The 26,970-nt window shown below is 47.3% G+C and overlaps 1 protein-coding gene across 5 annotated transcripts in view; it reads left to right on the forward strand.

Moving 5' to 3' along the window:
• The window catches only part of SH3PXD2A (SH3 and PX domains 2A), a 252,573-nt gene that overhangs the window by 158,146 nt on the left and 67,457 nt on the right, over positions 1-26,970 (forward strand). For 2 of the 5 annotated variants that reach the window (XM_035547572.2, XM_035547575.2), the window contains exon 7: positions 19,190-19,321. In XM_035547572.2, coding sequence (XP_035403465.1) covers positions 19,190-19,321 — 132 coding nt within the window. Of the gene's footprint in view, positions 1-14,862; positions 15,348-18,700; positions 18,878-19,189; positions 19,322-26,970 lie in introns of those variants that run through there. The other 3 variants (XM_035547577.2, XM_035547580.2, XM_035547579.2) reach the window with 3 other exon arrangements.

Genomic DNA, 26,970 nt, shown 5'->3' on the forward strand with positions numbered 1-26,970 from the left:
TTAACTCTTGGTTCTTTTCTGGGTTTATTGCGGAGCTATGCTCATCGTTTCAGAGCTTAATCTCTTTGGTCCTGTCACACCATGCGTTTAGCCTGCACTTACAGCTCTATGGCTTGTCTTGCAAGTTTCTTTTATTTTCATAAATGAGCTTTATTTTCTTAACTTCAGTTTGAACTGCCTCCTTTGAGGTAATATGGAGAAAATGAGTGGTGTGTGCTAGCCCTTCTGTGCTTAATCATTCAACGGGGTCACAGATGTGTGAGCCATTAGCTGGACCTGCATGGCTGGGGCTGTTTCTACCTGTCCCAGGATCTAGGATTTGACCCCAGGGATAAAGTCTTGCTGGCACGACTGTGAACATGGAGTCCCCTGCTAGCTCATAGCTCTCCGGCAGGCGTTTAGCTGTGCATGGGTATGGGGAGAGGAGAGGATGCAGAGTTTCCAGCCTTGGCAGGTATTTTATGATACTTATGAGAGATCTGTAGTGGAGGGAGAGGGGAAGGTACCTCCAAGAGAAGCACAGCCGTGCCTTTCCTTTGTCTTAAGGCTGTTGTAGTACTGATAGGATTCCACCTGGAGCGATGCCCTTCTGGTATCAGAAGAGCTGTGAACACAACTCTTGGTGTGCTGTGGGCATGCTTTAACTCATTCAGCTGGCTGTTAAATGTCTCAACTTCCACCTGCCCTTCCTTTCCCTCTGCATCCAACAAGAGGAAGCCTGAACCTTTTAAATGGGCCTTCAGAGGGGCCAAACCTGAGAGCAAGCTTATGAAAATGTTGGAAAAATCCAATTAACTGACGTGGTGAATCCCACTGCGAGGCTGTGCATCTTCTTCTGTCAGGCTGGTAACTGCAGCAGGTGTCTTGGGGCTACCTGTGTTGAGTGCATGAGTAACGAAGCAGGCAGCTGGTAATCGCTTAATGAACCTGAGCTGAGGTGAGAGCAGTAACAAAGCTAAAATGTGGTTTTCAACCCAAATGTTAGTTTGAGTCATTCTGCTCTCATTGTTCATTTCTCTCTGAATTCTGTCTCCCTGTGCTCCATCTGAAAGGAGAACTTTGGCCAAGAAGGTTTGTTTTTGTTTTTTAAGGCAGTGAATGGGGATCTAAGTTTGTCCAAGCCCATGGCAAGGCCCCAGGAACATCTTAAACCACATAGCTTGGGCTTGGTGTCTTAGTCCTTGCAAGAACTCTGTGGTGCGACATGATTCCTGCAAACTGAGGCACGTGCTCTTGTTTGTGCCCTGATGAATCACATGTGCGTGCCGTGTTCCTCGTGTTGTTGTCTGCAATTAGTGCAGGAGCAGTGATGGGAGCTGCCTTGCTGGTGTCCTTGGGCCAGGTGCTGAGGCTGGCTGGCCTGGGGTGTTTGCCAGCCGCTGCTCCACAGCTTCACAAACATGTGCTGACAGGAGTGCTCCTGATCAGAAATCAGGATCTCTTCTCCCACTTACAATTAACCTTCCTGGCTCCATGTACTAATTACCACATGGAATTTAAACACAAGAGCAGATTCTGGCAGAACATCTTGATTCTCACAGTGTTTTTTTTCCTTTTTTTTTTTTTTTTTAAACAGGAGGATAAAGGGATTTAGTAACACAAAAAAAAAGTAAGCAGAAGCGTAGCAACCAAGGCCCAAACAAAATTTAACATGTGGTTACTGGGGGTGCACATCCTGGGCCTGGGTCTGGAGGGAGCCAGTAGTTCTTGACCCTGATGTGCATCCTCGGTTCAGTTCCTGATGGCAGAGCTCCCTCTCCTCTTGATGGAGAATTAATCCCTCTACTAGTGAATTTGCTCAGCTCTAACTGCTGTTTAGTTTACTGGCTCTTGCCTGATGTAATAATTCCCCAAGCAGCTCACTTTATTTCCTGATTTATTTTAATCAAGTCTGTGAATTACCATGTAGCTGAAGCAGCATCCACTCTGCCAAAGCAGGGCTGTGGCTCCGTGCTCAGCTGCACTGGCACCGAGAGGGGTCTGAGGAAGAGCTCTGGCTATGCCAGGCTGTCTTCATCCTCTTCATCCCCTTGCAGCATCTGCAGGTGTGTGTGACACCATTCTGCATCTCTGGTCCTGATGTAAATCTGTCCAGTCCACCCTCCAAGCCCAGCCTGTGGGATTCTGGCAGGAGGAAGCCGATCTCGCCATTCTCCTTGCACACCACATTTTTAATGTCGCTGTTTAAACTGAGACGCTTTGGACTTCTGCCTGAGGCTACTGAAGAGAAGAGCAGATAGAAGAGTTTATTCTTTCCGCACTGCTTCGCTTCCCTGCTGACGAGATGTGTAGCCTGCTGGATGTATGGGCTCGCTGGCCTCTTCTGGGTGGCCCACATGCTGGGGGGAGGAAGACGGGACAGGAGAAGAACAGTTGTTTGTGCGTTGTGTGGGCTTTCTGCTTTGCCGCCTGGTTTTTAAGCTGAAGTGTGGGGACAGGGTACGGGATTAGGGAAAGGAATGTGTTTGTGCTCCCTGCGCTTCCCAGCTCGGAGCTAACGCTGCGCAGAGCCCCGCGTCGGGGGGGAGAGGGCCGGGTGGGCAGGGAAGGGCTGCAAGAATGAGGTGTGGCTTGAGCACGGCGATGGAAAGCAGGACAGCGTGCACCCTGGCGAACACCTCAGTGCTTTTGTATCTTAAGGAGTGTGATGGCTCTTCTTGCTGTTCTGCTGATTTTTGGGAGTCCTCTGTTCTCCATCTGCTCCTGCTCTGCCTTCCTGCTCTGCCTGTCAAGTGGCAGATGGTGCTAACACTGCTTGCGTGGGTTTTTCCTCTCCTGCACACAGAGAGCTGTGGTATCAGGCTTTCGTTTTGGCGTGTTAGATAAGGCAGGTGAGAAATGCACTTAGGGGCTGGAGTGGATGGTGATGGTCCTCAGAGCTCTGCAAGAATCTGTGCGTGGCACCGGCGGGGTCTGGCTGCCTGGGAGGAGCAGAGCTTTCACCTGGGGGTTTTGGATAAGTCTCAGGCTGCTGAGCACCTGAAACTTGAATCTCTCTTGAGAAGGAAACCTGGATGGCAGGGTGTGTGGCCTTAGGCTATTGAGAGCACTCAGCCCTCAAATAGTGTTCCCTAAGGGCCTGAAGCTCAATGCATGATTCTTCACCATCACATTTGGGTTAGCCTGTGTCTGGCCATGTGACAGACAAAACCCTCGCCAGTCTGACCTGGCTGGAGTGGCTCCTCTAATCAGAGATGGCTGAAAACATTACTTCTAGGCGCTCAGCGGGAGTTATCACGTAAGCATCAATGGGCCAGCTCAGCCTGCTGCTGGTTAAACCAGGCTGCCTGGACATGCTGCTGCTGCACTACGCTCCCTGTGCTTGGCAGTGGGACTTCTTGCAGTGGGGATTTGATTCTGGCTCTTTTTTTTTTTTTTTTCCTTTTTGAGTGTTTGAGCCATGCACGACTCCTAGCATTCCTACGTACCTGTGACTTTCCAAGTGCAATGGCTGGGGGCTCTCTGCCCTCCTCCTTGGCAGTGTCAAGGGCTCTTTTTTTTTTTTTTACCCCCCTCAGATGAGTGATGCTCTCAGTTTGTACAGCTGTAGGTGTGGACTGGTGTTCAGATATTCTAGGCGCTTTCCAGCAAATCTGGGAACTTCTGCAAAGCTGTATGTGCAGGGACCATAGCAATCATGTGGGAAGCAGTCCTCCTCTGCCATGTGGAAAGAGTTAACGTGAACGATGGCTGCCAGAACAAGACCTAAACAGCCCTGTGTACTTCTAGGCTCGCAAATGGGATTAGGACGGGCTTTTGCAGAAGTAAACAGAGTAGAAAATTGGGACTCCGTTTCTTTCCAAGCTGTTTCTCCTGTAAAGGACAAAGCTGTATGAAGCCGCTGGCATGCAGCGGGTAAGCGGGGAGCTGTGCTGTGTGTCTCGCATGCTGTCCTCTCGCACTGCAGCTCCGTCCCGACTCGGGCAAGGGCTTCTCAGCTGTGGGTTTCTCCCCGGCAGGAGTGAGTTATCCAGATGATGGATTTCTGAGTCACGTGAAAGCCAGATGCGAACATTTTCCAAGAAGCGTGTGTGGGTCCGGTGTACTCCAGGCAGCCCTGCTTACGTGGCAAGTGGAAGTGGGCTGAGATTGGCGTGCAGCGTGGTGCCAGGAAGGTGAGGAGCCCTGGCAGCTCCGGGGCGGCTGCTCCTGCCTGGGAGGGGATGGAGCTGCCCGGGCTCAGCCCCTCTGCTCCCACCCTGCACACACACCGCCCCTCCAAGCCCTGCACAGGCTGCTTGTCAGGAGGCTGAACCCAGTGAATAGGACTAAAATTAAAGGTTTTATTTAATGCCTGCTGTCAAATCCTCTTACTCCTGCGTTTTAGCTGGATTTGCATATTGGAAAACGCTGAGGATTATCAACTAGTCAAATATTTGCCAAGATGTAGCTCTTTAAGGTACTGCCTGTCGAGCAGATGGCGTGTGGAGTGGAGGTGATGTTGTTCTGCTTTAGGTGTGTGGGAGAGGAGACATCTCTGCAAAGATGAGAGACTTTAAAACACACACAGTCTCTGTTTGGGGAAAAAAAAAAAACAGGCTTGAACAAATCTCTGTATTCCTTCAAAGGCCATCCTAAAGCACTTGCTTTAAACATGCCACACCAATGTCCCACAGACCTAAGAACAAGGGAAGATTATTTAGGCAGCTGTGGGGAGGGCCGGGGTGGTTAGCGGGCCCACCCTGGGTCAGGCACTGGGCACAAATGTTGGTTTTGTTTTGGGTCCCTCTGGGGCCTGGGGGGAGAAACATCAATGGCACAGTTAAACAGGATGCCTTGGGCAGTAGGGATTGAAGCAATCGACCAAAACACTCACAGCCTTTCTGTGCCATCCTCCTGTTTCTCCTGCTCTCTGTTGTTTTCTGCCTAATTGAATGAGTTAATTGTGTGAGCCAGGGATGTGTGAAAATGGTTCTCATTCAGGCTGAGGCTCATCTGCTTTTTTTCTTTGCAATTTGCTCTACACCCTTGTTGTAGAGCTACAGGTGGACTCTGATACAGAATAACTGCTAGAAGCAGGTACTTATGTTCCTCAGGTTAGTAACACCCAGTATTTTGCCCCCCTCCCCGGTCTAGCTCTATCGTATCTCCTTACCTTCTCATTTAACCAGTCAAGCCCCAGCTGGAGGTGAAGAGGCTGGAAGAGAAAAATCCAACAGCCAGCTGACAGGGGATGGTCAGTGGCTGTGGGGGATCAAGGCTTCGGAGGTGGCTCACAGGTGTATGGGGAAAACACCGAGCATGGTGCTCTGACTGTGGATGGGAGCAGGAACATGTCCCACAGTTTTGGGGATCTTCACTGAGCTTCCTGCTCACGGGGTGGGGATGGTCAGCCTTGCCTTGCAGGAAGGAGGAGATTGTCTCTCCTTGAGAGGAGAGACAGGAAGTGATGAGTTGGGGCTTACCTGTTCTGGGCAGTCCAGGGTCCTACCTGAGCACGCAGGGCAATAACTGGCACTTCATTAATACCAGCACCTTGGCATGTTTGACCTCTGAAATCAGGATCGAAATAAAGGCTTAGCTTCTATTTTCAGTTATGCCCTAGGCGAGGCGCATTACAGTGAGCAAGACTCTAGCCTTTTCTAAGAATTGGACAGCTTCTAAAAAACATCCCACTCCAATTTTTTCTTGCTGATTTATCAAATACTGCTGATGGGATGAGAACACCCCCGTTCATCTCTTAATGCCTTTAATGGTGACGGAGGAGAAAAAGCATTTACCTCCCCCAGCTCCAGCCTGAGAAATCACTGGACCACCAGTAAGTTCTCTGGAGTGGAGCACTGATTTCTGACTTCCCAGGAAGTCAATATAGTTTCAGTTCACTCTAAAATTATATTGCTTACTATTTTCACCCTTCTGGGTAAGTTAGGAAGGGTGAATGGCTGGGAAATGAATCCGCAAAAAGCGAAGCTGCACACACCACTGCAGCCCTTGGCTATCTGAGCCAGTAGTATTTGATTATGGAGAGGACTAACGCCCTACAGAGCTGATCCCTGTTGGAGAAGGGCAGCCCCTTTCAGATATCAGCACCTCTGCAGCGTGGCCACCTGTTCTTATACTCCTTTTCTCAGTATTTTTTGCTGTACCCTGTATCTGCACAGCTTTATGGAGATTTCAGGATTCCCAGGTGATGTTTGAAGTAGGGCATCTAGAGAACAAAAGAGCCTGTTAGTTAAATGTTTCTATTGCTGTTATCTGTGTGGAAGGCAGCTTCCATAGAAAGGTCATGTCTGTATAATTAAACTTCTTTTACAGTCCTAAGAAAGATAGTCCCATCCAGTCTCCTCGTGAGGAATGTCTCTGGCCCAGGTTAGCTTCTCAGCTGTGCACAGCAATAACTTGGGGCAAGGGCCACATGGCCAGAAGTAAAACCATGCTGAGGCTCGGGACCAGGATGATCCAGTTCACCTCTGGGAATTACCCCAGCAGCGTTGCTGGGCAATACATACCTTAATCTAGACAGCTATACAGGTACCAGTTTTTTAAAACAAAACCCAAAACCAAACACAACAAACCCAGCAATATGCAACCCGTGAATCTTTAGATGTGTATTGCTTCTAGCCTATTTAGCGGCATTAAATAATGGGTGCTGTAGTCAGCATTGAACTGAGCGTTTAACAATGTTATTGACAAAAGGGAAGCTGTAGCAGGAGCTGCTGCTGGGAGGGCTGTGGATGAGGAGCTGCTTTGCACCTGCTGGACCAGGACCTGGCTGGATGTGCAGGGCTGGAGTGGATCGTGAACGCGGCTGTGGTAGCATTGCGCTTGTGCATTCAACTCTAGATGTTTTCAGGCATTTTCCCCTGAAGCTTTCTCTGCTCTAGCTGCATACAAGACAAACAGTCTGCTACTCAAATGAGATGAGTGGGGCTGTATCAGAGTGTAAAGCATTAGTCCCCAGCAGTCTGGCGCCTCTTCTCTTGCCAGCAGTGGGAGGAGCGGCAAACAAATGGCTCTCAGTGGCGGCAGAAAAGCTTCTGGTGAAATCTAAATAAAATCATGTTTCATGTGTTTTAGTTCACCATGACAACTGGCTTAATTAAGCCTTCAAAGCCTTTGTCCCTCTCCTTCCTTCCCTTCCCTTCCCCACCTGAGGACTCGGGCTGGCCCATCCTCGGGTCCCCCACCTCCCTCGCAGCAGCTCCGGCGGGACGGGCTCCAGCAACGCGCCTGCTCCGCGGCTATTTCTGGGCGATGTGGCTCTGAAGGGAGCCTCCTCAGGGCTCTGCACAACTGCCTTGGCTCCGAGGCTTCGCTGTAATTTATGGACCTGCGTTTCTTTGGAGCTTTTAAAAATAATTCTGATCAGAGGGGTTTGTTCTGGCTCCAGCTGAAGCAGGCAGCGAGGACCGGGGGGGGTTGGCGTTAGGAGCAGAGTCAGGATGCCGTTGACTTAGGAGTGGCTTGCTTTGAGCAGGCAGCTTTAATTTCCCTTCCAAATACTGAGATTCCCCCCCCTGCTCCAAGTCATCTGAGACCAGCCGGCTCTTGGCTGTGCAGCGGAGGGGGAGAGGAGAGGCAGGAAGCGAGGGTTTGTTCGTTTACCGTTACCAATCTCATTGGAAAGCGGCTCCAAGCCCTGTGCAGAATTCCAGTAAAATTCTGTCCTGAAGGGGAAACCCAGGACCGTTGAAAACTTGTGTTTTGTTGGCATGGGCACAGCGTGCTTCTGGGGCCCTTGACCTCCTCCCCGTACCCTGGATTCCTCCACAGCTCTCCGTTTGAGCTCTTTGCGGAGTAGAATCCATCACTAATGTCTGATATTTTTATTATTTGTAGGGGGAACTCTTAGAAGCTGGTAGCAATCAGCTTAAATGTCTTGGAATAAAAAAAAAAAATTCCCAAGAAGGAAGTTTAATGCTAAGCAGATGTGCAGGAGCAGCTGAAATATGCTAGCTGTCTTCTGCTTCAGAAGCAACCTCATCTACATCTCGCTGCTGTCAGGCTGGGGCAGCCAGGAAGTGCTGCTGCTGCTGTCTAGATGCTGGGGAGCCTGCATTCAGGACCTGGGGGGTTGTTTACCAGCTACTATTTAGGTTGCCTTTTTATTCTGATTTAGGTGGATCAATGACTTTGACAAGGAGAGAAAAATGTGTTGTTTAAAAGCTAGGAACTGTTTGCCTTCCCCCTTTATGGTGAGCGTGGTTCCCCCCTCAGTTGTGAGATGTCACGGGGTGTTTGTCGGTGAGGCTGCTGTAGATGTGGGGCTGAGCTCCCTCCTTCCCTTCTTGGGCAGGCACATCCAGGGGAGCCCCAAGCTTGTCTGAAGCACAGCTTATTCCCTCTCTTCTTAATTGTTGGTTGTCTCAGCCTCTTGCTGCCAGCTTGGACTGGGCCAAACCAAAATCTTCCTGCTTGTTTCTACATCTTCCTCATTTATTGCTGCCATATTCAGGTTCTTCTGTCTGGAAAAAGATCTGACAGCTGACTGACGTTCATAATCCTCTTCCTGAAGGCAGTGGAAGTGTATTAAAAAGCTAATAGACAAGTTGCTGACAACAACTCCTTCACACCCTTTCCCGTTTGTGCCCCAAGCCTGTAATAGAAACATGCTGTATATTCCCTCTGTAAGCTGAAGCACGGTTACCCTGCCAAATGATTTCCTATTGCACTCTACCAATGCAGAGCCCTCTTTTAACAGCAACCCAAAGCAAATCATTGCAACTTATCGTGGTGTATTCTGTACTGTATGTGACAGTGCAGTGCATGGCTTTGGGGACTAGATGCTTGGAAGTTCTCAGTTTCTTTTTCCAGTGGCCGCTGTAGAGAACTTACTGAAAAGCACAAGGCCAAATCCATCTGAATTCCAGTCTTGTTCTAATGCAATTAAAATTGTGGGCCTGATATAAAGGAAGAATTTCAAAACCTCACCATTCCTTTAGTGCTGAGGAAATGCAGCAAAGTGTTTCTTGGAGCCTGGGTTTCCAGTGGGAATGTTTGAAAGCTGTTTCTCAGGCTTCGTATTGTGCTAGAAATTTCTCAGTTACATACGTACTACGGATATCTTACTGATTGCTTTTCTTTTTTTTTTTTTTTGCTGTCTTGGTGATTATTGCGTGGATCAAAATACAGTAACAACTCAAGTAGACACGGCCACCAGTACAGATCAACCCTCTCTCCCAGTACCTGAAGGGTTCATCCTACTTGCTGTTACCTGATAGGTCCAGAACTGGGTTCCACACTGCAACTGGGTTTTAAAAATTGTTTTGGAGCTGCTTGTCAATATTCAGGAAGCTCTTAGCCTATTATATGAACGCCTCTCTCTCTCTTCTCCCAGGCTATGTGGGGGTAACAGCTCTCCTTATGCTCCTTCATCTCTCAGAACTGGAGTGTTCACTGGTTCTTATTTTGAAATGAGGGCAAACCTGTTAACTTCTGAAATGTGCTTCCAGTGTATTCAAACAAAAATAGTATTTAATATTTGAAGATTATTCCCAGAAACCCAAGTCAAGTATTTACACCTCATTTCATGGAGGGGGAGGGAAAACTTTTGACCTTGTTGATAGTAACTGTATTAGCTTTGTCTTTAACCAGGTTTCTGCCTTGTATTTTTGGCTAAAAGAGGGTATTTCTATTTGTGCTTTGAATATACCTTCACTGGAGCTCTGTACTCTTTTCCATGAAACATTATTTGTCTATTGTTACTTTCCTTACTGCAGTGCCAGGGTAACGAAATGCTTGTAGAAACGTGAATATATTTGCTAAGCTCGATCTCTGTGAGTTGCCTGTTGGTCTTACGGGGATCATTAACAGCTGCAAAGCTAAGTACTTCTGCAGGTCTGAGGCTTAATGAGTCAAGCTGTCTCTTGGTATGCGTTTCCTGTCCTTTTGGGAATAAGCTCAGAGCATATCTCATTCCCTGATCTCAAATTTGGATCACTACAGATCAGTCTCGTAAGTTCTGCAAGTCACCTAACTTTTGTTTTAACTGGGTAGTTCATGTGACTTGGCCTTTAACTGAGAACCCATCATGCCGATGCAACTCTGAAAGAAATGTTAAGCTTTTCTTTAATCTATTTTAACCAACTCTCAAACTTGCTGCTATGACTGTTCTCTTGTTTCTCTAATTACTTTCTCTTTTCATTGCTGCCCTTTTCTTGGATTTCAAGTGTGGATGTCCAGTTTGTCTGAGACTCCCAAAAAGAGTGTTGCTGCAGGTAACTTCTCGTGTTTTGGTGTTCTGCATGCTATTGAAAAGTCTGTTGTTTAAATTGTATGGTTTTGGAGTTGTCTTGAATATGGGTCTCTCCTGGTGAATATCCAGGATCTGTTGTCTGCCTGTGCATTGTTTTTTTTTTTTTTACGATGCATGAGTTATGACAAGGACACTACTTTTCTGACTCCTGTCTCACCCTGATGCTATCACTAGCACTAGATGGTAGTTTTCCTGTGTGACATCTTCCTTGTTCAGCTCCAGACCCACAACCTGAAGCAGCTTCCCCTCTTGTGGTGTGCTGACCCTGGCCTGCAGCCAAGCACCTGCACAGCTGCTTGCTCACTATCCCCATGGGACAGGGAGAGAAGAAGAAGAAGAAAAGTGAGAACTTGTGGATTGAGATAAGGGAAATGAACATGACAGCATGCTCGTTGTTGTTCTGAAATGCTCCTTTGCTTTTGCACAGTAGGTAGAAACGGTGTTTTATGGAACATATGGGACTGAGGAAGTTGCAAAACTTTCATGGGGCATCAGACTCCTTGTCACAAGGAGTCAGAAAGGAGGACGGATCAGGAAGACAACTTGTAGGAGAGGTGTTAAGGCCTGGGGAAAAGTAGCCCAATACAAGGCAAAAGCTAAGCTTTATAGTATAAGGAACTAGGTTCTCTCCTGAGTAATCAGTGGATTTCTCTGCAAATATTTGTCACTTGATGTGGGATACCAGAGGAGATTCTTTTATTCTCTTCAAACTTAGTCTGTAGCTCATGATAGTTCTCTGTGAAGGATGCTGGCTTGGTCACCCAGTCAGTTAAGGCCACCCATAGGTTTCAAGGCAAGGATGGATGGAAAAACCCCTGTTGCTTTCCACACCTGATTTAGTAAATATCCAAGCTCATGCCCTGTTCAAAGCATGTAAGCAAAAACCCACCATCCTTGATGGATGAGTGCTTGCTTGTCAGAGGCTTTTAGTAAGTAATACTGCTGTGATTTCAGAAATGCTATCTTTGACAGAAGTTTAATACCCCCTGGGGGATGTTTTCTTCAGTCTGAGCAGAACAGGTCTGATTTCAGGGTGGTAGTTGGACATAACAGTGCAGAAATATCTGAAGTATTCAGTCACAGGAGCCTGGTGGTTAATAGGTCATGAGGGAGTTCAAACAGAAACAGAACAAGACTGAGCAGGAGGGCAACGTGTTGAGAAGGAGACAGAAGAGGTGGTGTTCTTTGGGAATAGTGACAAGAAGCCCTTGAGTTGTGGTTTGGGGGAGTTGAGGTTGGCTTTCTGACTTTCTTGCATCTCTTGGGACTGTTTCATGTTGTTATCTGTAATATGGTAAATGAAATACTAGGGCGTTTAAGCTCTCTGAAGAGAAAGAAGCTGAAATCTTATTAGATAAAATTCCTTCATTTCCATTGACTGCTTTTAGCTAAATGCATGTTGCTAGTTTGGCTTCAAAAGCCCGTGCATGGTGATAGGGCAAATAAGTGATTGATTGCACTGCATAGTACTCAAAAAGGGAAATGTTGATGCACAGTCCCACTGTGAAGTCGCACTGCCCAGGTCTCTTGCTCCCTAAGCTGTTACAGGTCATGTGATGTTTTTTTCGTTTCTCGCCCAAACGAATCCACATTTCCAGCAGAGCTACAGTTCAGTTCAGACCCACCATGGGCCGTATTGTGATGTGGCAGATCGACAGAGTAGACTTCAATTTGAATGTGGTCTTTGCTCTCACAGTGTGTACTTGGGTCTTAGTCTGGCTGTTGGAGACTCGAACAGAAGCCAGTTGGGTGCTGCTGGAGCAGCAACCTAGGACACGAACCTGTTCCACAAAGTGGAGACCCCAACCAGGGCTTACAAGTGGTTTAATTTCCTACTTTGGGAAAAGATGGGTGCCATACAGACAGATCGTGAGGAGTGCTGTGGTGGGACACTAGTGGGTGTCTCTCCATCTGCTCTGCAGCCCATATACCAGTAGGGTAGTTGGGGGCACCCCAACTGCTGTTAAATTCCTTGGCTTGTTTGCTTGTTGGGTTGTGGAGTAATGTGAACGTGTTTCCACGCTGAGCATGACTAGGGTGAATGCCAAAGTATATAGGTGACTTCAGCTTGGTGGAGGACCCAGTCTAGCAGCTGTGTGAAAAATCTCCAAATGGTTTAACAGATCTGTGTGCAAAATACTTCAGTTTTCTTAACCGTTGCTACCTGTAACCTAGTTGGTTGGGATTGCTGTTCAGAAAGCCAACTTTCCAAGAAGGAGTGGAAAGAGGACTCAACTTTTTTTGTTTCCTTTCACCCTCCTGCCTCTAATTTTTCTTGGCGCTCTCTTTAAACCTAGCAGATCAAAAATAAAAAATAAAAATCCTAACAAGCTCCAATTGGCAAAGGTCAGCGTTGAATTTCTCCGTTTGTCAGGATTTTATTGGAAATGCTGCTGAGGGCTGTGAAGAAGGAAGAAACAGTAGTGGTGTGCTCACTTGAGAGAGTGCCTGCCATTTACCGTGGGCCAAGCTCGTTCCCAATGAGCTCCCCGTGGGGCTGTGTTTTGCTGCTGGTTTTAGCTGTGCGTCGGACACGTACTCCGGTGCTGGAAGCCAGTCTGCCTTCAGGCTGCCACTTGTCCCAGGCCCTTGAAGGCTTACCCAGATCTCGCTCCTTAGAAATACTAGGGAAAAGTACGCACCCCATATGCTGGGGAATAAATCCAGGAGTAACATTAGTTTTCTGCTGGCCGTATTTCCTTCTTGGGGACTGTGCATGCATCTGGCTTGAGCTCCCTGTAGCTGTTGGTAGCAGCAGCCCATGGGGCCTGGAGGGAGTTGGTGAAGCTCATGGAGTTGCCATCTGCCTGGTTTCTGCGTGTGCAGCCAGAAGGATAACGAAAACTTGAGGCTTAGCTGCTCTGGGCGGAACCTATTGCCCCGTGCACAGAAAGGCTTGCAGAGCTCATAAGTGCTGTGGAGTGGAGGAAGGTGCATGTGTGGATGCTCACTTATGGAGAAACTTCTTGTGCGTTAATTATGGCTGCTAACTTAGGATGAGAGGTTTTGTGTAGTGACTTGGCCATCACTGGGTGCATGGTGCTCAACCTCGTGTCACTCTCATGTTCTGACACTGTGAGCGTTGGACGAGGTTTTAGGCCAAACTTCTCTGGCTTGGAGTCCTATAAGTTACTTAAAAAGGACGGGTCAGAACCCATCCCTTTCTGCTCTTAATCCTGCCTTTGTCTAATAGCAGAACATCACCACCTGAAACTCTTCAGAAAGCTCCATGGAATTGCTTTGTCCTTAGTAAAAGAGCTACCAAGCTGAGCTCAGAAAAGGAGCCATGGAAATAAGTGTATTAATAACCCATTTGGTAGCCTTTTGCAAATACTTATTTTCATCTATAATGGGACAAAAGGGGTTTTGTCATTATTGTTTTATTGCTACAAGCCGGAGACTGGGCTGGACTTGTACTGAATTCTTTTCATTATTATAGGTGGTGCTGAAATTCTGTCTCTGCCCCTAAAGCTTCATGGCTCAGAGCTGCTACAGCAGGAGCTGCTGATCTGTAAAGCTGGATGTTGCTAGAACTGGGGGGATTCATGCCTGGCAGACAGGATGGAGATGGCTCCCCTTTTCTAATGACGCAAGCTGCATGTGACCTTTTACCACCATGAATAATTGACATGCAATTATAGCCTGGATTTTGAAAGGGAAGGGGGGCTGGGGATGGCCAGGCTGGCGTACTCAGGAGATGAGTTGAAGGCCTGATTGCTTCAAACATATAAAGAAACTGAATAGGAGTAGAACCTACTTTTCTCTGAATCCGTGTTGTCCCCAAGGAGATTTGTGGGAAGCTCCGCTAGTCTCATCCCACTGCTTACTCCAGGAACTGGTTAGCTTGGGAACTGCTTTTGAGTCTACCCTGAGACTTTGAGCTCTTGTGTAATCTCATGTGCTTTTCATGGTAAAGTCGCTTTTATCCTCTGTGCAGTACGTGGTTAGCCCAATTTTTAGGCAGAACCAAGCTCTGTATCTTGAAATACTTTGGGACAGATCACTGGCAGAAGGCTCAAAGAAAACATGCAGCTATAACGTGTTTATTTGCCACAGAGGCATGGACCTCCTGATAAGAAAGGAAAGAGGTAAAAACTTTAGGCGAAGAAAATGTGTGTGTTTAAAGCTGAGGGTGTGATTGTTGTGAGGGGATAGTCTGATCTGAGGATTTTAAGTAGGCTTGGTGCTGTTCTGGGCACTCTTATTCTTCACTCCTCGCCCTCCTCTTTCTCCAAAGGCATTTTCCCGAGATGTGCAAAGGGTTACCCTTGAGGAACTGGCTCTAACAAGAAATCACAGCGCTAGATGTAAGCTCGCGCAGCTGTCCCTCACTGCATGCCGGAAAGCGTGAGGCTCTGACTGTGCTGTGTGGCATGTCGTGACACTGGGATGCTTTCTGCCAAGTGCCCCGTGCGAACCCTGCGCGTGTCCTCAGCAGTTGTGCCCGCTGCAGCCCGTGGCTGAGAAGCCCGACTACCTGCCAGCTGCTTAGTCAGCTGTGATTCATGCTCGTGGCGTTTACTGACCGTTTCTGTGGTTTTGGCTTTTTTCAAACCTTCCACTGACCGGCCCAGTACGAAGTCATTTAGTCTGAATCTGTAAACACTTGATTGATAATCATAAAAGGGCGATATAAAAGCCTGCCTGCTGTATAGATTAAAAGAGCAGACATGTTTATAGCCTGATAACAACAGAGTACTCTGGCAAAGATCAGGAGTCTCAGATTTCCATATCCAGATGATTTTATTTTTGGAGTCCAGTTGGTGGTTTTAATTTTTTGGCTATTGCAAAACCATCATAGGTTTTAGCTGTTGCAACACAGGAGGAGGAGGAGGAAGAAGCTGCTTGGAACAGGCGCTCTGTGCTCTTATTTAGGAGGCTTTCACGGTAGTTGCTGGTCTCTGAGTACCGCAGGAGGAACGATGCTCCCTCCTCGCTGCCCGGTGAGGGGGACGGGGTGCGACTGTGTCACTTCATAGCACCAGCTCTGGGGGGCACGGACGAGCTCCGATGACATTTCTGCCCAGTCCCGGGAAAGTAATCGCAGAGGTGAGGAGCGGGAGGATTGTAAAGTGGAGCCCTATGGAGAGGAGGAGGGCTATCCTCAAGACTTTAACCAGGAAACGGACTCGAGGCAAAAATAAACGGAGAGGCAAGCAAACTCTTATTTCAGCCAGCGATCTATCGTGCGCTCTGCTCGGGGGAGGGCTTGCAAGTTGGAGCTGAACCCAAGCACTAATGCTGCTTTTGGGGGGGGGGGAAATGAGCAGGGGGGGCTTTACTTGGCACATCAGCCTTACCCTATCCTCTGCTCTGTGTTTCTCCTGCCTATACTGAAGAAGCTTTAAAAAAACAAGTGGGTCTGTAATATCCACGGGGCATTGCAGAGTGCATGTGAACTTGCTGGGGAACCTGTGCAGCTCCGCATCCCTCTTCTCCGGCATGGCTCAGGCTGAGCAGGCTGTGGCTGCCCAGTGCGGTGCCGTGTCCTGTGTTACAGACCAGAGCCCCGCTAACTGGCAGGGGTGCGGAAGCGCCCGCGGCAGCCGGCGTAATTGGTGCTGTGCTCTCTGCAGTGTTGCCTGCCTTGTTCTTTTGCATCCCCCTTTGGGGGGGGGAGGGAGTCTGTGGTCTGACAGAGCAGACCAGCGATGTTTTGGGGATCCTGAGGGTCACCGAGAAGTCGCTTATCTAAAGGTGCGCCCTGGGGATGGAGCTGAGGAGGGCTGAAGTTCTTACCCTGCTTGGCTGTGTCTGGAGGGAATGTGGTAACAGCCTAAACCAGGCTACCTAGAAAACATTTCAGGCTTCTAATTACTGGGAGAAGCTGTTTGCTTTTCTATTCTCTTCCCTCCCTTCTTTCCCTCCTTTGCTGTTGGTGAAGTCCTCCCCACAGAGCTGTGCCTAATCCTGGGAGAGCATCACCCTGGGAACTACAGGGACACTGACATGTCCCACCCCCCAAAAAAAGGGCACGATCTGCTGTAGCTGTAAGTGAACAGGTTTATTTGACCTTGGTTACTTCCTAGACCAAGGAATTTATCACCCTATTTTTTTTGTCCTAATAGGAGGAGCCCTGTAACACTTAAACAAGCTTCTATTAAAACGTTCTCCTAACTGTATGTGTTGTACAAGCCACTGTAGTGACAAAAGTCCTCCTGCAGGGAATACCTCATCCAAGGCAGGACAGGGTAAACAATATTGTAAAGTCCTGCTGAGTTTCAGATATATGAATGCAGGTATAATACATCTTGCATTTTTTTTCTTATTTTATTTTTGGAGCTGTGGAAGTGGATGGGAAATGCTGCTTCTCCGGGTTTGCTGGGCACGGCGCTCCCCTGGCACATGGTCCCTGGGCCAGCATGGGTGGCTGGTGGCAGGGTGTTTGCCAGCCTGTGCTCGAGCCTTGTCCTCTCTTTGCTCCCAGCAGGGATGCACGCACCTCATGAACACCAAGCCAGTGCTGTGTGGTGTTTTTTCCTTATCCTATTCCTGAGAAGCCTCTAGGAGATTAGAGGAGAGAGATGTGGAGTGACTATTTACTAAGTAGCTTCCTGCATGTCCCTTTCTCCCTTTGCAGCTGTTCAATCTCTCCTTTGCCTTTCCATACACACTGAATTCTTTGCTGATGCACAAACATATTGCCATGATGGGTTTTGGTTTTGGTTAGAGAACTGGTATTTATCTCAGGAAAAAAACAAATGAAGTGGGAGTTATAGGTGCTACTTGCTTATATAGGTTGAAGAAAGATGCTGCTGCTGCCCCATTCTAGGCTGTCTGGGAAGCAGCGTGAAATGGGGGAAGGCATCACATTGCACTCCAGATACCTGAATTAGCACCGTTTTAAACGAGAACAATTGAGTTAAGTTGGTTGATTGTGAAAAGAAACTATACTTATTTAGAATGAACATCTATGGTGAAAATTTTTATTATAAATCTTAAGGTTGTCAGTTCTTTGTTGTGGTCTTTTCCCCCCTGTTCTTGCTACTGGCTGTGGTTCAGCCATCCACAGAAGAGCTAAATCTCTTAAACACAAGCTTCTAGAGGAGATGACTCCTCTTTAAAGAAAATTAACCTATGGAACATGAGAAGAGTCAGAGGCACGCTTAGGGAGCAAGGAAGCTGTCTAATTTTCTGGACTTCTTAAGACTGGTCCAAAGGGAGGCATTGTTATAGTGCTTCCTTACAGGAAAATGTTGAATTAATTACTTTTTGTTTAAGGATCTTCATTTCACAGGATGCTGTTCTAATGGCTGATGCACTCTTTACCTCTCTGTTGGCAGGGATGCTAATTATTTGCCTGCAGAATCACTTTGCATCTTCAGCCCGAACACATCCGACCGTGCAGCTTTTGGAAAGGCAGCGCTGAGCATCCTGTGCTTGGCTTTTAGTCCCCCGACTTGTCCGGTGGACAGCTTCAAACCATGCTGCTTCCTTCCTGTCTCTTGGAGCTAATTTGTCTTCAGAGATTCAGGAGACCTGGAGCCTGCTCCTGGCTCTGCCCCCGTCACGTGAAATGGGACTCTCAGAAAGCCATACATCTGCTTCTGTCTCCCCTTTCCATCTGTGTCTTAATCTAGAGAGACAGGAACTGCCTCTTACTATGTAAAATGTATAATACGCTGTTGGCCCAAACTGCTCTGCCTTAATAGACAATGCTGCAATTCAGGAAACCTGTAAAATAATTTTGCAGGAAGGCATGTGGCTGGGGGCTCTTAGTGCAGAAATGGTAGGTGCTTTTTGTTCTGGTCGGACACTTTGCAGGACGTGAAAGAGTTTATGGGCAAACTAATAAACCCTGACGTCCTAAAGGGTTTCAGGACTTTGAGAGGCAGTTTCCAGGCAGAAGCAGGCAGCCTGTCCTTGCCTGTGCTGGAGGTGCAGGCGTCTCTGTCGCGCTGTGTGTGTTGCATCAGAGCCGAGGCGCATTGTACGCGGTGAGCAGCACTGCGTGACCATCTCCCTTCGTGCCCGCCTCGCGGCTCCTCCCCAGAATGCACGATTTCCATTTGGGGGTGGATAAAATCAAAAATAAGCAAACAAACAGAAAACCCACCCGAGGACTGTGGGGGAAGGGAGCAGAACGGTTATTTTGTGCCTTTTTTCACCCCTGGTTGCATGAGAGCCGACACTCATTCATAAACGGCTCGGACAGCCAAAAGCCTTCGGTATGAAACAAAACTGAACAATTGGCAAGAGTGGCTCAAAGAGCTCCAAAAAGGCACCGAAGGGCGATGGCGAGGGAAGCGGGACAGCCGGGACACTGCGCTCAGCCCCGCGCAGGGGCTGTTTCTGCAGCAGGGAATGCGGAACTGTGGCGCAGGCGGGGGGTGGCTGTGTTTTAGCAAGAATCTGGTGCTATAACTTTTTTTCTTCTGTTTCAAGTAAACACTCTTCCCCGCCCTCCCTCTCTCCCTCCACCCCACCTCCCTCTCTTTCAATCCTGCTCATGTGTTTCTATTTAAGGGCTGCAGTGCAGACGAATATGATTGGCATCTACAGCCCCCTCTTGACTTTCAGCTCAAGCCTTTAGAGTGGAGAAGGAGCTGAGACGCCAAGGGGAGAGCTGTTTTTTCTTTTGGTTTACTGGGGGGATGGCTCAGCTGTGGATTTATGCTGCTTCTGCCCAGGATTTTTCTCTCTGAATGGGAGCAAGGATTGTGGAAACCATGTTGGGAAGAGGTTTATTTTCAGAATCCATCATGAAACTTTGCAACTAATTCACTGTATTTTCAGCTCCTCTTCAAAAAAAATTTTTTTCTTCCCCTTTTTCTTCTTCTTCTCTCCAATGTCCCTCTGTGCTGCTGGGTTGTGGGCCAGAGGAGGCTATTTCTATATGGCCAGCCATTTGGGGATATGCTGCGAGCCAAGGTTGTTTGCTGATTTGCTTGGCTCTGGTGACAACTTGGCCTGTCGTGAATCGGATGGACGGAGGTCGCTCTCGAGGAGCCATGGCTGGAAGCTGGCTTACGGCTTGCTTTTTCCCTTCCCCAGGTGCTGATGCTAGCTCTGAACCCATGATCCTGGAGCAATATGTGGTGGTGTCCAACTATGAGAAGCAGGAGAACTCTGAGATCAGCCTCCAGGCTGGAGAGGTCGTGGATGTCATAGAGAAAAACGAAAGTGGTAAGACAAGTTTGCTGCTTTTCCTTCTTTCAATGGTCAGACTTTTGCATGTGTTCCTCTCCTTTCGGTTTCTTCATCACGACTTGTAGCCGTACATTAGCTCCATCTGGTACAGTTACTATGTCTGGCTGAGGATGTTGAAGTTTCTCGATGTTGATTTGGGCTGGAGGCCAAATGTTGCCTTCTACTGTAAGAATGTTTCATAGGTTTTGTGCGTTAATTAGCCAAAGTACACTAATGGAAAACGAAGGTGAGGGAGAGAAGGATCTGCAGCTAATGAAGCTGATGTATAGTAGATGATATAGTTGCCATGCTGTCTCTTCAAGTCTCTGTCAGCATTTCCATTACTAACTCCCTTTTTGGAGGATTTATAGGACGAGTGTTTAAAAATTGCTTAGGATGAAACTTGGCTTGACAGCATAGCCTGTGGCCCAGAGCTCAGTAGGGAGGGGAGAGAATGTGCGTAGACAAATACGTGGCCATGCACGGCTTCAGAACTTCTTGCAGAAGTGTTAATTGGGGAATTTTGAGGCGAGGAGGCAGAGTCTGTCATGTAAAAGCGAGATGAAATCCCTCCTGCCATCCACTGAATAACCAGCTTGCACTTGGAAAATGAGATTTTTGGCAAGTGTTGGTGTAGATGTCCTTTGTGTATTTTAACTCTTGGATGCCTGCTGGCTTTGAGTCTGCCCGAACAAATGCATGAGGCTGTGTACATGTGAGAGGCTGGAGTGGGTTAGCAGCTGGTTTAAATAACTGCCTGTCTTCAGCGGCTCCCCCTCCACCCTCCAGCACTCCTTGTGTATTAATCCAGAGCAGTTGTCCAGGACTGTTTTCCAGCCCACTCGTGACTTGTGTGTCCTCATCCAGAGGAGCTGCTGGCATTTGGAGCCACTCGAGCAAAGGCTCATGGTGTGCAGCTCCACGGCCGGCTGGCCCTGGAGCGCACTGGCGGGGGAACCAGGACGCCCTGGTCCCAGCTCAAGTCTGTTTCCCAGAGCTCTGAGTCAGGTTATCCACAATGATGACCACGCGTTGTATTTATACTTTTTTTTTCTTTTACTGAAGCGGTAATTTCTCTGCTCTATGAAAGCCTAATGCTTGCTTGGCTCAGTGATGCAGGCAGTTGCTGGCCGGTGACTTGGCTTGGTGTCCAAAAGGAGTGTGTGTGGAAATGCACTGGCTAGCAGGAACAGAAATGCTTGTCTTCTAGGTATTGATTGTATTGCTTGCAAAACTAGTAGAAGCCAGAATGCTCATCTGCCCTGCTTTAAAGCTATCCCTGTGATTGAAAGGGGGGGGGGGGAGGGGACATATCTCAATTCCTCGTGGACTAGTGGACAAGCTGCCTCCCTTCCAAGCCTGAGGGCTCCCCATTGTCAATAATGGGTGTTACTGCTGTCAGAACAAGCCTGGTTATTGTGGCAACTTATATTCATATCCACGATATCCCTGGCTTTGGTAATGGCTTATGGAGCCAAGGGAATTGGGTTGTTAAATAATGCAAGAAGTGTCTGAATTTTCAAATTACAGCTCCCTTGTGTTTTCTTTTAATGTGGCCTCTCTGCCTTGCGCAGTTCGCAGCATATTGTATTGAACCACATGACGTGGAGATACAGAAGGATTTGAATGTAAGTAGTGGTCCAGAAATGTGCCTCTTCTAAGGAAACGTCCTTGAATTTGGATTACAGTCCTTGAGACCATATTCTGATGCTTAGCAGCTAGATCTCTTAATTTCCATGCAAACAAGAAGAGGGAATATGAAGCACTGAATTCCATGTTATGGTTCTGCCCTTATGAAAAAACGTCACCAATTGGTGATGTACATCAAGCATCACTTGCTTTGGATGCTTCTCTAAACCATTCTGGCAAGGAAACCGTGTTTTACTTTTTCCAAGAACAGTACTCTAAACATACACTCCAACTCTCTCCTAGGTTAGGGATACCACAGGAACGACTTCAATGCTTTGAATTCTTGTCTCTTCAGCTGAAGCTGTGAATGACATGTAATGGAACTAGCTAAAGTTTTCTGAAGTCTAAGCTTTTTAAACTTGTAACTTATTGTTTGAATTTGGGTATCTGTTTAGTGTAGGCAAGCATGTCTAGAAGATGTGGTTATGAGTTCTAAGAATATGGGAATTCACTTCTTAAGAAAATAATGTTATTGTACTATGCGTGTGGCAATTCATTTTACTGTACAATTATATTGATAAGTGTGAAACTACAGCTGTGATTGTATAAACTGGGCTTTCTCCTGGTTTTGGCACGCAGCGATGAAGTAAGGTGTTAAGTATGTCACTGCAGCAGGGACGGTTTCTGCAATGAACCTCTGCCATGTACAGTCAGTCAGGACAGGAGGGAATTATGACTAGATAGCTTGTTAGCTGCATGGCTGAAGTCCTGTTGGACTGGACAGTGTGCTTTGAATGTGGTGTTTGTTCTGCTGGGCCAATATCACAAGCTTCCCTGTATGTATACCTGCATATAACATAGCATATGTCTGGTTTGGTTCCTGTTTTTTTTAACTGTACCTTGGGAAAGCTAAATAGGAAAAGGCACAGCTGACTGCTTGATTTTTAAAAGCTTTGCCTGAATAGGGTTGCATGTCGATGCCTAGGGATGCTTTAATGGCTCTTTTGTTTCCCAGAGTGGGAGTTGCACAGCTTTGTAGGGAAGAAACAGCTTGGCTTTACTGGCCAGATGGCCCTCATACAGGGAAGTTCAAAAGTTGTTTCCAAGCAATGGTGCCTGTTTCGTGTCCTACTGGATGTTTTCTTCTCAATGTTTCCAGGGCATGAGCTAGTTACCATCTCCTCTGTTTGTGTGCCTCCAAATTGTGTCCCCCCTCCCAGGAAGGAAGCACTCAGTGCTTTCAGAGGCCAGTGTACGGGGCAGAAGTAGAGAGGAATAAAAACCTTGTAGTGTTTGATTTATTGAAGTTGTACCTAGTTATTATCAATTAGGTTAACTTCATCTTAGGTGCGTTGCATTTACTGCACAGTACTATTTAGTGTTGTTTTTGCCACGTAAGTGGTGGGGTTTGAGGCATGTTGCAGTTGGACATGTGCAAACCTATTTGGTAGGGCCTTGCCTCATACTTTTCTCTGTCACTGAAGCAGAATTGTATAAGGGTGTCTTCATTATTGAGCCGGTGAGAGTTATGACTTGGACGTCATTTGAAGTTGAAACTTCTGTTCAGTATTATGACTTTAAAAGCAAGGTCAGTGTAACATGTGCGGTGAATAAATTCTGAAACCTTTCATCTTGGTTGTGGAGACCATGGGTCACTGTAGCCTGACTGTTGCTGCAGTCGCTGTGGAAGCAAATCTCACTGGACTGGAAGAAGTCTGTAGGATTTCTGTACTTCAGAACAAATGATTCAGTAATGTACCAGCTCTCAGCCTTTTAAGATAGGCTTTTGCAGTAAATACCTACTTTGACTCAACAGAAGTTGTCCTTCAGACCTTCCTCTGAATTCTGGTTATACAAGTGGAAGGCCCACACGGTGCCTGATGTGTCTGAGGGATCTTTTTCTTTTTTCTCCCCTCAGCTGAGGAGAGAAAAACTGCATATAGCAATGGTCACAAATGCATCAAGAGAAAAATGGACGTTTACATTCTTTCCAGATAGCATCCGGGAACAGGCTGCAGTTACAGGGTCTGTGTTTCTGCCTGAAGCGACTCATTTGTTTAAATGCACTGTGCAGGCAACCTGCACTGGCCAATGCTATCTAAACATCTCCGAGCAGTTTCAGAAGAATAATGTGAATAGCTGACTTGAGTCTCGTCTGTCCAGCAAATTTGCTTCTCTAAAACCTGAACTGAAAAAGCCTTGTGGAATGATTTGAAGATACATGTTTGTGCTGCAGCGTTGAAATGTGACTTTAAAGCAGGAATCCAAAGCAGATTTCTTTAAGGTAGAAGGGGGAGGGACTGGGCCCGAGCAACTCCTTCTCTGCCAAGTTTTGCATGGATGTGGCTTGAAACGGTCAAGTTATGAACTGTGGCAGCAGTGTTTGCAATGGAAAACCTGACGGACGGGGAAGTATCAGCACACTCCCGAGCACCTCGGCCTCCACCGTTGCTCTTCCCTCACAGCCCCCGCGAGCTGCCTCTGTGGTGGGGGAATCGAGGGGTGGTGTTTTCAACAGGGCTGAGCAGGGCCGTAGCCATTTCTTTTGCAATTACATAACTGCAAACCAATTTCCGATGATATATCACACACGATGCTTAAAACAAAGCTAGTAGAGCTAGTGTAACGTTCTCAGGACCCAGAGGGATCTGTGAGAAGGGAGGCCTCCTCGTCCTGTTTCGTGCTGGTGTGTGGGGCACAGCACTATAGTGTCACCATAGGGAAGGTCTCTTCTTGTTAGGGTGTCCTGGCTTCGGAGTTTTGGGACTTCCTGGTTGTCCCCAGTGTCAGGAGATCAGTGCCCACCTGGGAATGTGTTGTGTTACCCTGTGGTTTCACTTGTGCCACTCGCTGGCTGCAGTGGTGACTGGGGAAGGGGATGGAGAGAGGCCATAGCTCTCTTGTGACCGGTTCCTGGGGGTGTGCTGGCCTCCTGATTGCCAGCTCCATTTTATTAATTTGAGGGCTTTCAGCTAGACTTCATCCTACTCATGGGGAGCACTGCACCCTTTATTCAGAGGTGTTGCTTTCTGGGCGTTAGTAACTGGTCTCATTTGGTACCAAGTAAAGCCAGGATTACTTTCATGATGAAATTCTGCATCTTGGCTAAAGATACATCTTTAAAGTTGTCTAAATAGAATCAGGAACATGTTTTTGGCTTTTTTTTTTTTTTTTTACATCTTATGGATCAACCTTTCCTCTCTGCCCTGCTTGCTTTCATAATTAGCATTATTTTTGTCTCATTCTTTAGGGTGTGTTTTTTAATTCTGTGAAGATGATTGTTCCTGTCTCACATCTGCTTTCTGCTGCCTCCCCCCTCTCTCTAGGATGTTACCATCTGCGTGCTCCCTCTTTAGTACTTGGGGAAGCATGTCATTATGTGCAATGGTAGCAAATCTGTGTTACCTTGCAAGTTGGCCAAAACTCAGTGCACTTCTGTTTATTCTAACAGATAAGTGATAAGCTAGCAGTTTCCTAGGCTTCAAGCACGGGTACAGCTCTACACCAAATTGTAAATGCCATTACCTTGTTTACTTATGAAATATCAATAGTTGTGCATCCATTGCTTGGATGTGTTACCACACACAGTATGCCTAATTGCCAACATCATGCTTTATTTCAGGTGCAATTGTGCGTGCTGGCTTTCCCTGGAAAGCTGTTTTATTTTTTTCTTACAGGGCGTTTCAAGAGAGCATGGTCCAGCAGATGTGACTCAGGACTTAATTTCTGTTTGTATATCTAGCCCTGACCTGCCGTTTGATCTGAGAAAACTACTTCAGTTCTTTGCATTTCCACTTCTTCCCAGCATGGCTGTGTATTTGAATTGCAAACTTTGTAAGAGACCACAGTTGTGATATAAAAAGTAAATACTCCCTAGAATGACAGGCCATCCTCGAGTTGTGCCTGGTCCCTAGAATGACAGGCCATCCTCGAGTTGTGCCTGGAATTTTAGGAGGAGAAATCAAACACTTAGGTAGGTCAAATACCTTTCCTAGCACTGGTGGCTTCGCCCAAGAGGACAGGTTTAGGTGAGCAGCCAACACTAAATACCTAGGACAGCTTGTGCAACTAATCTTGAGTGCACTGATATTCATAGTTCTCTAATGAACAGAGCTGACTGTAAGGAAGGATCACCCCAAATCCTTTTTTCAGAAAGTGAGGGCTGTACTAAGGCTGCGACAGTGAAGTCCAGCATCCTATTCTGAACTCACTGCTGCCTTGCTGTGCTCCCTGCCTCTCTGGGCCTGTCACCAGCCCCGCAGCAAAGGATACTTGATCTACTTATGAATCAGTTCCTGTCCTGCCGTGGTTTTCTGCCCAGTGTGTATGTACGAAGGCAGACAACACAGGCCATCTAAGGAGGCAGGGTGGGTGAAGAGGAATGCTTGGCTAGAAGTTACTGGAAAGTTGTTTAAAATCCTAAAAAACAGCTTTTGTAGAAGTTTTCCCTCCAAACAGGGACAATGCTGGCAAAGCATAGATGCTTTTTTCCTTCAGACACTTGCAGCTCCATGGCTGGAGAAGGATTTCTCCATGCTGGCAGAGTTTCAGAGCTGTCTGTGTTGGGTAAGGATGCTCAGTGGCACTCACCTGTCTCCTTGTAGCAGTGTCTTCGACTCTGTCTTCAGGCTCCTTGGAGCTGGTGATCAAGGCTGGTTGTTCTCCTGTTTTGTTTTGCAGCAGCGTAAGCAAAACAAATTCTGTCAGTGCATTTGGTGGGATTTATTTTAAGCTTTAGCTGTCTGGAAGGTGGTGTCTGTGGAGGGAGCCTGGATGCCTTGTTTTAAAGTCCTCAGTGGAAATGAGGTCAATGGAGTATTGGTAGGATGGGCAGGAACACACAGACTGATCCAGGCTCTCTGACTCCAGAGGGAGCCTGAGCTTGGAGCAGAGAGGTAGAACTGGATGGGTTGACTTGGCTCTAGCCAAGTTCTCACTGGAGATCCGCTCCTTTCTGGGAACAGTGTGGCCGACCAACCCTGCAAAACAGGCACTCCCTCTTCCAGTGGCCTGTTTGCAAAATGTTGAATGGATGGTGAGAGACTTTACGCTCTCACCAGAAACTGCCAGGTCAGCAGGAGATGAGGAGGAGCCCTCCTTCCTCTGCTTTTGCCCCTGGGAGCCTGAGGGTGGGGTGACACTATCTAATGACTTTAGCAGCTGTACTACGCTGGAAGCAGCCCTTGACAGCCTACCCTGACCTCTCTGGTGATTCTGTTTTGTAAGCTATTTTCTAACCCCTTCTCTCTTGCTGTTTTTTTCCCCCTTTTTTCCCCTAGACTGACTAGATTTTTAAATGTCTCTGCAAGGATAAGAAGGTGGTAGCTGCTTTCCTTTTCTGACTGTTCAACGTTCAGCAGTCAAAGGGATCTTGGTATGGCTCAAGCCTTAATTCAAGCTTTGTGGGCACAGTAAATCCAGGTTAAATTCTCAAAGGCAAAATGCTGCAATGTTTCTGAAGCTGTTACTGCTGAGCTCTGTGGTTCAAGGATGCTGCGTACATGTGCTTAAAACAATAGGCTATTTGGGGCTGATGTTTCTAAACCTGCCTATTGCTTGAGCACCAAACCACTCTGAAGTCTGTATTTTGGGTGTGTGCAGGGGGAAGGCTGTGAACTGACTCACAGGAGAGAAGGTGAAGCTTGCTTGTCTGCCTGAAAACAGGATCAGAAACGTGAGAGGCATTTCACTGAGGTCTTGTTCTTAGTCGTGTCTAAAATTCCTTGCCCTTACCAAGAAGGAAACTCTGCAGAGCATGAACACCAACATCTCAGCTGAGGTTGGGAGGTTGCTGTATAAAATGTTTGAATTACGAATATGTTGTAATATTCATGCTGCTGTCTTGTGGTGTCTAAATATCTTTCTTCTGCTCTACTTAGAAACTTACATGGCAAGTGTTGTGTGTTTCTGAGTTTAAGAGTTTGGAAGGGAATTAGCTATGCTGGAACCAAAGCAGGGCTGTTAATGCTCTGGTTTTCATAGTTGCATTCTGTCGCTGTGGGAAATGAAGCTGTTCT

Source organism: Cygnus atratus, chromosome 7 (genome assembly GCF_013377495.2).
Source record: "Cygnus atratus isolate AKBS03 ecotype Queensland, Australia chromosome 7, CAtr_DNAZoo_HiC_assembly, whole genome shotgun sequence".
NCBI lineage: Eukaryota > Metazoa > Chordata > Aves > Anseriformes > Anatidae > Cygnus > Cygnus atratus.